Genomic DNA, 12,334 nt, shown 5'->3' on the forward strand with positions numbered 1-12,334 from the left:
TTTTCACTATCTTATTTTTCTTTTCTTAACAGTTTAAAGACGTGCTGTTGACAAACTTTTAAATGATGTTTTGCTTCCTTAGTATCCAGTTGCCACTAAAATTTCCACTTAAAACTTTACTTTCTGGATATTGTATAATTTATAACTCCTTTTGACCTTTGTTTTGACCTTGACCTATATTTCAGATGAGAAAGCACTTGAAAGGTCGTCGTCTAGAAAGTGTTGAGCAGCTTGGTGTAGATAGAATAGTTGACCTGACCTTTGGCTCAGGAGAGGCTGCATATCACGTCATACTGGAGTTGTATGACAGGGTAAGTGGGCACAGATTTTGCATATTAAGGGGTTACTTTGATGTGTATTTTTGAAAAAAAGAAAAATAGAGGGCTTCCTTAATAGATTATGTTTTTAGTCAGTAACTGATTATAAGGAAAGAAAGGATTTAGAGCTGACCATTCAATTTTCAGTTCGTCATGACCATACTTTGATTTTAATTCTTTTTCACCATTTCCGCTTCTTTCATTAGTTACACGTTCTCGCTTATCGAATCTAAATGCGCATAATGAAATAGATGATAAGGTAAAAATGATAAAAAAAAGCAAAGAATTTCAAATATTATCAAAGTATAGGGGAAATAATAAACATTTATGTTTTTACCAGGGTAACATAGTGTTAACAGACTATGAATATACCATCCTGAACATTCTCCGTCCTCGTACTGACCAGAGTCAAGATGTAAGGTTTGCTGTGAGAGAAACATATCCACTAGAGGGCGCCAAACAGCATGAACTTCCTACAGAAGAAAAGTAGGTGGAATTAATTATTATTTATTAGTGTGAATTTCATTAGCCTTTTCCCTGCTTTGAATTTGGAATAGTACATTTGAAAATTATGGGATTTCAATATCAAAATACAAAAATTGAAGCTACCAATGGTAAAGAGCTTGGTCAAAAAGACTTATGTCCAGACTGGCCTAGGTATACACTGGTGGCTCTCAGTTCTAGCAGGTTCAGAATTAATGTTTTGTTAAATTCACGCTTTTCTGGTTATGAATGTGAAGTGTCTTAATTTGCTCTTTTGAAAACAAAGCATGAAATGTTTATGGTATTATACAGGTATTGTTAAATTTTATTTTCTAGACTAAGGGAGATAATCTTGGCAGGAAAAGTTGGTGATCCTTTGAAGAAATTATTGATCCCACATTTAGGTAAGTGAGGCTATGTATTTAGATTTAATGACTGTTTTAGATATAAATGTAAAGGATTAAAGTGGTTTCAGTGCATTTTAGATAAAATTGTGAAGTATTTAGTGGTTTTAGTGTGAGACAATGTAATCTGATTTCATTGAGATACGCCCTTTATTGAGCAGACTCAGGGCTCCAGATAATTTTTTAGGGCATTGAGTATTTACTCATTGATTTTTTTGTGAACAAGTAAAAAATATGATAAACAAGATCGACAAGGAAAGGCGGCATTCAATGAACGCAGCCCCCACCCGACCCAGCAACAAACTTGAAATCTGAAATTTGGCAGGAGTATTTTTACTCCTTAAAATGTTTGTAAAAGAGTAAAACATTTAATATGCTTCCATGTTTATTGTAATATTATACTTGTAATAAAAGATATGTCAAAGTCATTTCTTATAATCTTGCATTTCCAAACAGCATATGTTTTATCTGAACCTGAGGAATGTTTTTGTTGCTCATACGTGGCAACGCTAACTATTTCATTAATTATAACCTTCACAATTACTTTCCGGTCGATTTTTTTTTTCGGCTTAAAATACGAGTCAATTTGACAGCGACATTGTACCGGATGTTTATGAAATTGTGTTAATTCCACCACCATACTATACATAAGATAATAACCGATGATAGTCGAAACTACAGGAAGTTACCGTTAGACATTGCAAAGCATTCATAGTTACGAAGTTAATTCCACCACCATACTATACATACGATAACCACCGATGATGGTCTGAACTACGGGAAGTTACCGGTAGACGCATGCAAAGCGTTCAGACGAAATAATCACCGAGTTTACTTTTGGTTACGTTTACGCAAAAGAAATGTTGCTCAATGCGTAACCTGAATTTTGTGTGCGTTTTCATACGCTTAAATTTTGTTTTGAATGCGTAAACGTGTTATTTCCATGCGTAATTTACGCGTATACGCATCTTATCTGGAGCCCTGCAGACTTACGTAAATGTTATCACAGTAGACATAGAACCTTCTTTGTTATTATCATGGGTTACTTATCTAAGATTATATAATTTTCTTTTTGGGACTTATATATTCTTTTCTGTAAATTTTATTCATTCAGAGACTTGTATTTTTACTTTGTGTAGATTATGGTCCGGCCATGATTGAGCATTGTCTGATAACGGCTGGCTTTCAAGAAAATGTTAAAATTGGCAAAGGATTTGATGTTACTAAAGGTGAGACTTTAATACTCATATGGTTTTTAATAGATTTTATATAAAATGTGGAAATTATGTAGTTATTTTAATTTTGATAAGACTTGTCTAAGTGGGCATCCGTGGCTGAGTAGTTCAGGTTGTTGACTTCAAACTACTTGCCTCTTAATGCTGTAGGTTTGATCTGTGCTAGGGTCTTCAGATTCTTTCATGTGAGAAAGCTTGCCAGATAACTTATGGAATGTTGGTTGTTCTTGTCAGGTGCCTGTTTGTGCCTGAAACAAAGCACATAGGGGTACCTGAGGGCTTTTACCACCTGTAAAGCGGGAAAGTTGCCGTTTGGTGGCCTATATAATAAGGTGTTGATGTGAAGTTAAACCCAACCAAAAAAAGACTTGTCCAAGAATGAACTAAAGAAATAGATTTACATTTTGCAAGGCCTACCAATAATTTAGGATCTTATGTGCATTTGTAAAAAATGAGAAAATTATAATAATAATCTGAAACTATCATGATATAATTACTCAAAACCCTGACATGACTGTTATCAGTAACCTCCCACTGATCCTCAGTGTCTGACCTCCAGAGAGCAACATTGGATCTCTTACTATCATCATTAAGGGTTGGAATTCAATTTAGTTCACTGAATTCTTTGGTATGAGAAAATCTTCCAGCAATTCTATGGAAAGTCAGTAGAATTTAGGTAAGTTCCATAGGTACAAGTTTTCAGGCATTTGCCTGAAGTTAAGGTTATTTCTTCTCCTGAATGCTCTCTTTTTCTGTACAAGACCAAATTGAAATAATACTTTATTCAGGGTTTACTGTTTTTTTTTAACTTGCAACCACAAAGTTCTGACTTGTGCCTGAAATTATAGGGCAACTTGTGTCTTTGCCAACAGAAACAGTCACTGTGACCTTAATGATGTAAACGATGTCAAAATGTCTATGAAGCCCAATAGGGTGAAGAACTATGTGCCATTAGATGATGCCAGTGTGCCAATAAAACACATCAACTGCATGGTATGTCTTTTTTTAGCTCGACTATTCGATAAGAATAAGTAGAGCTATTGCAGAGCGTCTGCGTCGGCGTAACCACTTATGTTAAAGTTTTTGTAATAGTTCAAATATTTTCAAAGTCCATTGACATATGGCTTTGAAACTTTGCACACTTGTTCACCATCATGACCCCAACCTGTAGACAGGAGGAGGTAACTCTATCAAGCATTTTGACAGAATTATGCCCCTTTTTCGACTTAGAATTTATGTTAAAGTTTTTGTAATAGTTCAAATATTTTCAAAGTCCATTGACATATGGCTTTGAAACTTTGCACACTTGTTCACCATCATTACCCCAACCTGTAAACAGGAGGAGGTAACTGTATCAAGCATTTTTTTTTACTATCAAGCACTAAGAATAGTCGAGCGTTGCTGTCCTACCGACAGCTCTTGTTTTATTGCAGGTCTAAAATACAGTACAAGATTATTATCTGTGTATAAATTTACTTGAATAAAATATATTAATTCTATTACAGACATGCAGAAGTTGCTGGTTGCTATAGAAGAAGCAGAAGGTCTGTTGACCTTAATGCAGACACAAAATTCAAAGGTGTGTAAAATAAAGATAGGGAAAAGAAACAATTGTTTTAGCTCATCTGATTTGAAGAAATAGTCGTGATATTATGAGTGCTGTGTTGTTGTTGTAGTAGTCCAAATACTTAAATGTAGCCTATTATTCAAACATTTTGAAAGTTATGTACACAAAATTTTAAATACTTGCTTATCATGACAAGGTACAGTTGTAAGACAAGCCCTGGGTAAAATTCTGAAAACAATTATTTTGGGGTTTTGCCCCTTTTTAACTTTAAACTTGCAATTTAAACAGACGAGTGTTTATACCAAAAGCTGTACTCTTTCTTTTAAATACTGTTAGTTATAGTGCTCTATTTTGTAGACAATTATTACATGGATTCATTTGGGATGAAATGGCTAAAAAATATCCATCTGTTTTATTTCTGTTTATTTTTGAAAGTTATAAGATGCTTTTTCTGTCCTGTAGTCCTTTTGATTTAGTTTAATAAAAGAATTGAAACAGTTCGATTGTTTGAAATACTCAATCTTTATTTCTAATACATTAAAATAGTAGTCTTCATATAGAAATATCTTTTACAGGGGTTTATTGTTCAGAAGTCAGAGAAGAGACCCAATGCTAAGGAAGGGGAGCCCACAGAGTTACTTACCTTTGATGAATTTCACCCTATGCTGTTCAAGCAATATGAAAAAAGACATGTTGAAGAATTTGAGTCTTTCAATAAGGTAATGTAAAAATTGACTTTTAGTTTAAAAGACATTTCTTCATTATGTTAGCCACGGCATATTTTGATATATATAGATATCTGATAACATGTACATCACAAAATACACCTGTGAAAAAAACAATGTTATATTTAGGGTAGTGTTATTTTGTGAGGATTTGAGTCATTTCCGGGTGCCTCCCTGGCCAAGAGGTTATTGTTTCTGACTTAAAACCACTTGCCACTCACAACTGTGGGTTTGAATCTTGACAAGGACTTTACCATATATCATGTGAGGAAGAAACCAAAGCTGACCGGATGATTGTTACAGTTCTTTTGAAGTTCTCACTTATGTCTTGAAAGTTGAAGGATGACCTTTACAGTGTTGATGTGACTTAATACCCAACCAGGAAAAAAAACATTAGTCTCTTGAAGAGCTGCACGATTGTCTTTTTGATTTTCTCTTATATAACAGGCTGTAGACGAGTTCTACTCCAAGATGGAAAGTCAGAAAATGGAGCTGAAAACTTTACAACAGGTAGGTTATCATAATTTATGATGAAAGAGCCTGTTATAATAACTCAGTTCGAGTCTGTAGACAATATTCTAAAGATTTTCTCCACCTCACCCCTCCAACCCCTCTCACATCTGTTAATGATTCAAATGAGAAGATTTGGAAAGATCGGTTTATTTTGTAATGCTCATTTGGGATTTTGGAAGATGTAGTATTTTATAGTTGTTTTAATAAATTGAAATAAGTAATTGTCAAAGGTTGAGAAGATAGCTCACTCGGTAGAGGCCACACTAGCCCCTAAGAACGTGCAGGCTGACGAGACTAGAACCGGGGACCCTATGAATATAGTTCCACAGCTCTACCTATGTAGCTCTATCTTCTGAGCTCTCCAGCTGATTACACATCTAACAGTCAACAGTTCTAAACCCTGACATAATAAAATGAAAATTCAATGCAGTGTACTTCTACTTTGGTAAATAAAATTATAAATTATAAGACTGCACAAACTTCCTGTATGAAGTAACATATCTTGACATTTTAAATGCCAGAGGATAGTGAATTGCCTATTCCACCTGACTCAGTTTTAAGAGCTATATTAATGTTATGAAGGTGCCAGTAAAAAAATGTCTAAATGACAAATGCAATACATGATTGCAAAAAATATCCTAAATTTGACTGCTTAAGTAAGCTACAAAATGTATGATATGACCATAGATAGAAAAAAGAAAAATATGCATATTTACCCTTGACTTGCTGAATTTTGTAAATGAATTTGTCCAGGTTCCAATTTTGGAACTGTCCATCTATCAAGTTTAGAGATATTGAGATGAAAAAATAAAAGTTAATCAGCCAACAGTATAGAGCGTGGTCAGACTGCACGGATGTGCAGGCTGGCCTGGCTCTATACTGTTGGCATAGGCTATCCACTTTTGGGTCCAGCAGGTACATTGTGATTGTATTATTATAGGAGAAGACAGCATTGAAGAAGTTGGACAATATTAAGAAGGATCATGAGAAGAGAGTGGAAGGTCTACAGAAAGAACAGGACGTTGACAAGAAGAAAGGACAACTGATTGAGATTAACCTAGATCTCGTAAGTGACCTTTTAGTGATTTTTCCCAGCGATTTATTCTACTGCTTTAAGAGCTAAGATTTATTCTACTGCTTAAGAGTGTTTTCCATTGCCACAAACAGTTTTAATTTCCCCCAGAAATGCTATATATCTCCCCATAATTGCCACTATGCACATTGTCTCTGAACTAGCTGATGTACATCAACTTGTTGATAGATTTAATGGACTGAAAGAATGAAAGCTGTCACTTTTGCCTCTGCTATGTACCTTACATTCAAAATTGATATGAAATAAAAAAATAAATAATTGTATGGCTATGTGACAGTCTTAGCTGTGTTAGATTAAGATTTTCTATGATTTATCCCCCTATATTTTTACCTCAGAAAGCCACAGGTTCTTTTGAAAATTCCAAAATATAACATTCCCTTTTTATATCAAGTGTCATATAGAAACTTCTTTTTTCTTTATTTAAAGCATATTTCCAGGAATATAATATTTTCGTAGAAGCTATAGATATTTGATGCTTATGTATGGCCACTAACTTTGCATTACCTGGTATTTGCATCTTATTGTAACAGTTGAAAGACTTGTACTTAAACGACTTTTAAGTTTGATCTTCGGCATATTACATAGATAATAACAAATTATTTTGACCTTATAGTACAATAAGTAAAAATATTTTTCATTGTCTAATCATTTAAAGGTTGACCGAGCTATTTTGATTGTAAGAAGTGCCATAGCTAACCAGATAGACTGGACAGAGATTCATAATCTCGTGAAAGAAGCACAAATGGACGGGGACCCTGTTGCCATGGCAATAAAAGATCTCAAACTGGCAACCAATCATATCACACTACTTCTTCAGTAAGAATTTTTGAACCATGATGTGTTATGTAAAGCTAGTATTTAAACATAAAACAGAGAATGTGAAACAGCGTAAAAAGCTTGTTTGGAAAACCTTGATTATTATAACTGAAGGAAAAGCTTTTTTATACAATTTTTGTCTTAGTTAAAGATTTTTACATGAATATTTATTTATATGAAATGTACAATTTTCATATCACAAGTAAAATCATCTTTAAACAATGTATTATGATGCTTAAGTTTACCAGATATATCATATGAGTCCATTTAGTGGTATGCTTTAGCTCCTAGTCTCCTGGCAGCAACTGAATCCACACATGTGAAAAATGTCATCTGATCTTTGTCTACACTATTTGCTATCCAGTTAATACTTCTTTTGAAATTTTACTTAAAAATGGTGGTTTTATCCAGATCGAAAGATATTTTTCATTTGCACTGATGACATAAAGTTCACGTCTAGGGGAATATGTATGAAAAATGGGAGATTTGCTGAACTTGATAAAGATTATCTTATCATTTAAGATTACAACAGCTTTCAAAGAATATGCATCGTATGTGGACAGTGACTTTGATATGTTTGTTATTTCAGGAATCCATATGTGGACAGTGACTTTGGTGTGTATTTTATTTCAGGAATCCATATGTGGACAGTGACTTTGATGTGTGTTTTATTTCAGGAATCCATATGTGGAAAGTGACTGATGTGTGTTTGTTTCAGGAATCCATATGTGGACTGTGACTTTGATGTGTGTTTATTTCAGGAACCCATATGTGGAAAGTGACTGATGTGTGTTTTATTTCAGGAACCCATATGTGGACTGTGACTTTGATGTGTGTTTTATTTCAGGAACCCATATGTTGACAGTGACTGATGTGTGTTTATTTCAGGAATCCCTATGTGGAAAGTGACTGATGTGTGTTTTATTTCAGGAATCCATATGTTGACAGTGAGTTTGATGTGTGATTTATTTCAGGAACCCGTATGTGGACAGTGACTTTGAGGAAGATGAAGATGATGATGAGCCTATTAAACCGATGAAGATAGATATAGACCTTGCTCTCAGTGCCTACGCCAACTCTAGAAAGTATGTATGTTGTGAAAGTTAAAGCAAAAAAAAGGAAGAAAGTTGTAAACTACTTGCCCTCTGTAGGGTAATCACCTCTGTGCATCAACAGCTTCCTTTTTGTCCCCCGCCTTTTCGAAGAAAAAAAGGGGATATAGAAATAGGCTTTGTCCGTCCGTCTTTTCGTCCGTCCGTTACACTTTCGTGTCCGGTCCATAACTTTGTCATTTATGAAAGGAATCTGAAATAACTTGGCCCAAATGTTTGTTATAATAAGACGATGTGTCATGCGCAAAACCAGATCCCTACCTCCAGGGTCAAGGTTGCACTTGCTCATTCAAGGTCAACATTGTCTATTTGAGGGTATATGTCGTGTCGGTCCATAACTTTTTTATCTTTGAAAGGATTTTGTAAATACTTGCCACAATTGCTCACAATAATGAGTAGATGTGTCATGAGCAACAACCAGTCACCTACCTCCAAGGTCAAGGTCACACTTGGAGGTCAAAGATTAACATAGTCTGTTACAGGGTATTTTTTGTGTCCGGTCCATAACTTTGTCATTTATCAAAGGAATTTGAAATAACTTGGCTCAAATGTTTGTTATAATAAGATGATGTGTCATGCGCAACAATAAGACCCCTTACTCTAGGGTCAAGGTCGCACTTGCCAGTCAAGGTCAACATTTTCTCTTTGAGGGTATATGCCATGTCGGGTCTATAACTTTCTTATCTTTGAAGGGATTTTGTAAATACTTGCCACAATTGTTCACAATAATGAGATGATGTGTCATGCGCAACAATCAGTCACCTACCTCCAAGGTCAAGGTTACACTTGGAGGTCAAAGATTAACATAGTCTGTTACAGGGTATATTTTGTGTCTGGTCCATAACTTTTTCATATATCAAAGGATTTTGAAAATACTTGGCACAAATAGTCACTTTACTAAGACAATGTGTCATGTGCTACCCCTGCATCCCTACCTCCAAGGTCAAGGTCACATTTCATGGTCAAAAATTAACATAGTCTGTTAAAGGGTATATATTGTGTCTGATCTAGAACTTCTTCATAATTCAAGGGATTTTGAAATAACATGGCACAAATAGTCACAATAATAAGACGATATGTCAAATACAACACCTGCACCCCTACCTCCAAGGTCAAGGTCAAACTTAGAGGTCAAAAGTAAACAGAGTCTGTTATATGGTATATTTTGTGTCCCTTCCATAACTTCTTCATAGATCAAGGGATTTTGAAAATACTTGGCACAAATAGTCACAATGATAAGATAATATGTCATGTGTAACACCAGTCTCCCTACCTCCAAGGTCAAGGTCACATGTAGAGGTCAAAGATTAACATAGTCTTTTAGAGGGTATATTTTGTGTCCCATCTATAACTTCTTCATAGGTCAAAGAATTTTGAAAATACTTGGTACAAATAGTTACAATAATAAGAGGATATGTCTTGCACAACACCTGGACCCCTACCTCCAAGGTCAAGGTCACACTAAGAGGTCAAAGCTTAACATTCGTTTTATTTCTTTAATAATTTTATTGTTGCATTTGCAGATCTAGTATTGATCATAATTTTGGACTGAAAGTCCTTTGATCCATACCTCAATCTTTTAAAATAGCACAATTTTATGCTTCATATAAAACTTCCCCGAGGCGGGGGACGTTGGTAACTCTGTTACAAATTCTTGTTTCCAAAGTTACACCTCCCAATAAATTAAACCTCCAACTAATCTCAGAAGCAACCAAAATCTTTGCCTTTCAAATGGTGTTTTCACTGTAATAAACCACAAGTTCAATTTTGGCTTTGATGTCTAAAAATTATCTGAGCTAATATTGAAAAAACATAATGAACAACCTTGAAATAAAATCTATGAAATATTTTGGATTAAAATGATAATTTGTGTTTTCTTGATGTATGGGTCCATTGAGTCATGTATTGTTCATGTATATACCGAAAAGTGTTAGTATATATCATCACCTTAGTGCAGTAACGGTTTAAATCCTTATAAATTATATATTAAGTTAAACCATTACTGCACAAAGGTGATGTTATGTCATTATTTTATTGATATAGTTTTTAAGGACAGTAAAAGAGGCTAGCCATTCATTAAAAAGCTGGGTTTAAGCTAAATACACACAAGAATCTGTTGTTTGACAAGTCAATGAAAGCTACAAAGTTAGTTGATAGGAAAAAATTTAGAAAATCTTCAGATTCAAACACAATTCAAACCCTTAACCTGCTAAATTTCTTAAAATGAACTTGTCCAGCTCTCATGGAACTATCTCATTATCAATTATGGGGAAATCAAGATGAAAATTTGAAGTTAGCCAACAGTATGTAGCCTGGTCAGACTGCATGGATTTAAGGCTGGCCTGGCTCTATACTGGTGGTAAAGTCTAACTCTCGCTTCCAGCATGGTAAGGTTTAAGTTGAACAAATTATTTTGATTATGCTTGCTTGTCATTGTTACAGAATGATCTGTATGTCATTGGTCAGGAATTATCTATATGTCATTGTTTAAGAATGACCTTGGCATGGTTTTGGAAATTTGTGCATGAATTCTTTTCCTTTCTGCTCAGCAAATTTGTTAAATTATTTAAATAAATGTGATATATTTACAGATATTTTGAGAAGAAGAAGCAAGCAGCTGTGAAGGAACAGAAAACTGTTGATGCCTCACAAAAAGTATAAATTGACTTTATTTTATAAAGTTGTATTTTCATTAATGATAAATTTCAGGGTAAAATTTCTATCTGAGGCAAAAGATATGCTAACTAAAATTAACTGATTTTATTCAGTGGTCAAGGAGAATATTTTTATCTACAGGCTTTAAATACAATTGATTTTAACAGCATTTTAACAGATGATATGGATTGCCAATCTGTTAATAATGAAACTCTTGTGACTGATGTCTTTCTGTATGCAAATGTACAAAGATCTTTGAAATTTAGTTAAATTTGACAATCTTAATCCTTATTATCTAAGTTTACTGCCTTTTTAGTAAATAAATAGAATCAGAACTGTAACTACTTGTACCAGTTTTAGCACTGAAAAAATTTAGCCCTTCCTTTTCTTTTCATTACTAGTTTAATTGCTCATAAACAGTATTACATACATATGTTCTATAGTGAAAACCAGGTCAACCAGTGACAATGTGTTACCCCAGTATAGCTGTTGAATAGCCAGTCTGTCAATTTGCATGAAATTGTAACCATTGAGTTTTTTTCGTCCAATTTGCAATCACCAATTTGAATATTGGGAGATAGAGTGTTGTTTGTTTCTGAGAATGCTAAAATTTATTGAAAAAAAAAAGGTATGGTTTGTCTGTGGCTGTGTGGTTAAGGTCATTGACTTGAAATCGCTTGCTTCTCATCACTGTTTGGTCAAGCTGTGCAAGCATTGTCTGATTCTCCATGTGAGAAAGCTATCAAGCTAAGCTTAATGATGAAGTAATGTATATAGGGGTACCTCTGGTCTTCCTCCACCAGTAACACTGGAAAGTCACCAAATGACTTATATTGTTGGTATGAGGTAAAACTCAACCCCAAAAAAAAGAATATAAGGTTATCATACAAATGAAACTGCAGTGTTATTTTACAGGCATTTAAATCAGCAGAGAAGAAGACAAAGGAAACATTAAAGGATGTAGCTACAGCAGCTTCTATAAATAAAGTCCGGAAAACTCACTGGTAAGATAGTATTGATATTTATAACACTTAAGTTCATGGATCTAAAAGTGATTAGCCTTTGCCATCATTAAAGAGCCAGGCCAGATAGCTCATCTTTATAGTCTGACCAGGCTCTATATAGCTGGTAGCTCTTTTTTTGTATCCGTATAAACTATGACTGGAATGTTTTGAATTTAGTCATTGTACATGGGCAACCTATTTCCTAGTATTTTCATAACTGTCCAAACTCACAATCTGGCCAGTTGTGTTGCTCCAGTTTACCTAATTTCTAAACCTTTAATAATTTTTACGTTACAAATGTAGTTGCACTCTAATCTATTCAAAAAAGGTAAGAGAAGCACCAAACAATCACCAGATAAACTGAAAAACATGTATTTGCATCAGATTCAGGCATTATTATATGTTGGACT

At 34.3% G+C, this 12,334-nt stretch overlaps 1 protein-coding gene across 1 annotated transcript in view; it reads left to right on the plus strand.

The window, feature by feature from the left end:
• The window catches only part of LOC132731257 (ribosome quality control complex subunit NEMF-like), a 32,352-nt gene that overhangs the window by 2,744 nt on the left and 17,274 nt on the right, over positions 1–12,334 (plus strand). Inside the window, 12 exon segments of the mRNA XM_060717415.1 lie at positions 186–311; positions 658–803; positions 1,137–1,204; positions 2,344–2,433; positions 3,945–4,018; positions 4,582–4,725; positions 5,179–5,241; positions 6,185–6,310; positions 6,993–7,153; positions 8,128–8,238; positions 10,857–10,920; positions 11,836–11,924. Of these exon segments, the coding sequence (XP_060573398.1) occupies positions 186–311; positions 658–803; positions 1,137–1,204; positions 2,344–2,433; positions 3,945–4,018; positions 4,582–4,725; positions 5,179–5,241; positions 6,185–6,310; positions 6,993–7,153; positions 8,128–8,238; positions 10,857–10,920; positions 11,836–11,924 (1,262 nt within the window).

This window comes from Ruditapes philippinarum, unplaced genomic scaffold (genome assembly GCF_026571515.1).
Source record: "Ruditapes philippinarum isolate M1 unplaced genomic scaffold, ASM2657151v2 ctg124_1_1_1_1, whole genome shotgun sequence".
Classification (NCBI taxonomy): domain Eukaryota; kingdom Metazoa; phylum Mollusca; class Bivalvia; order Venerida; family Veneridae; genus Ruditapes; species Ruditapes philippinarum.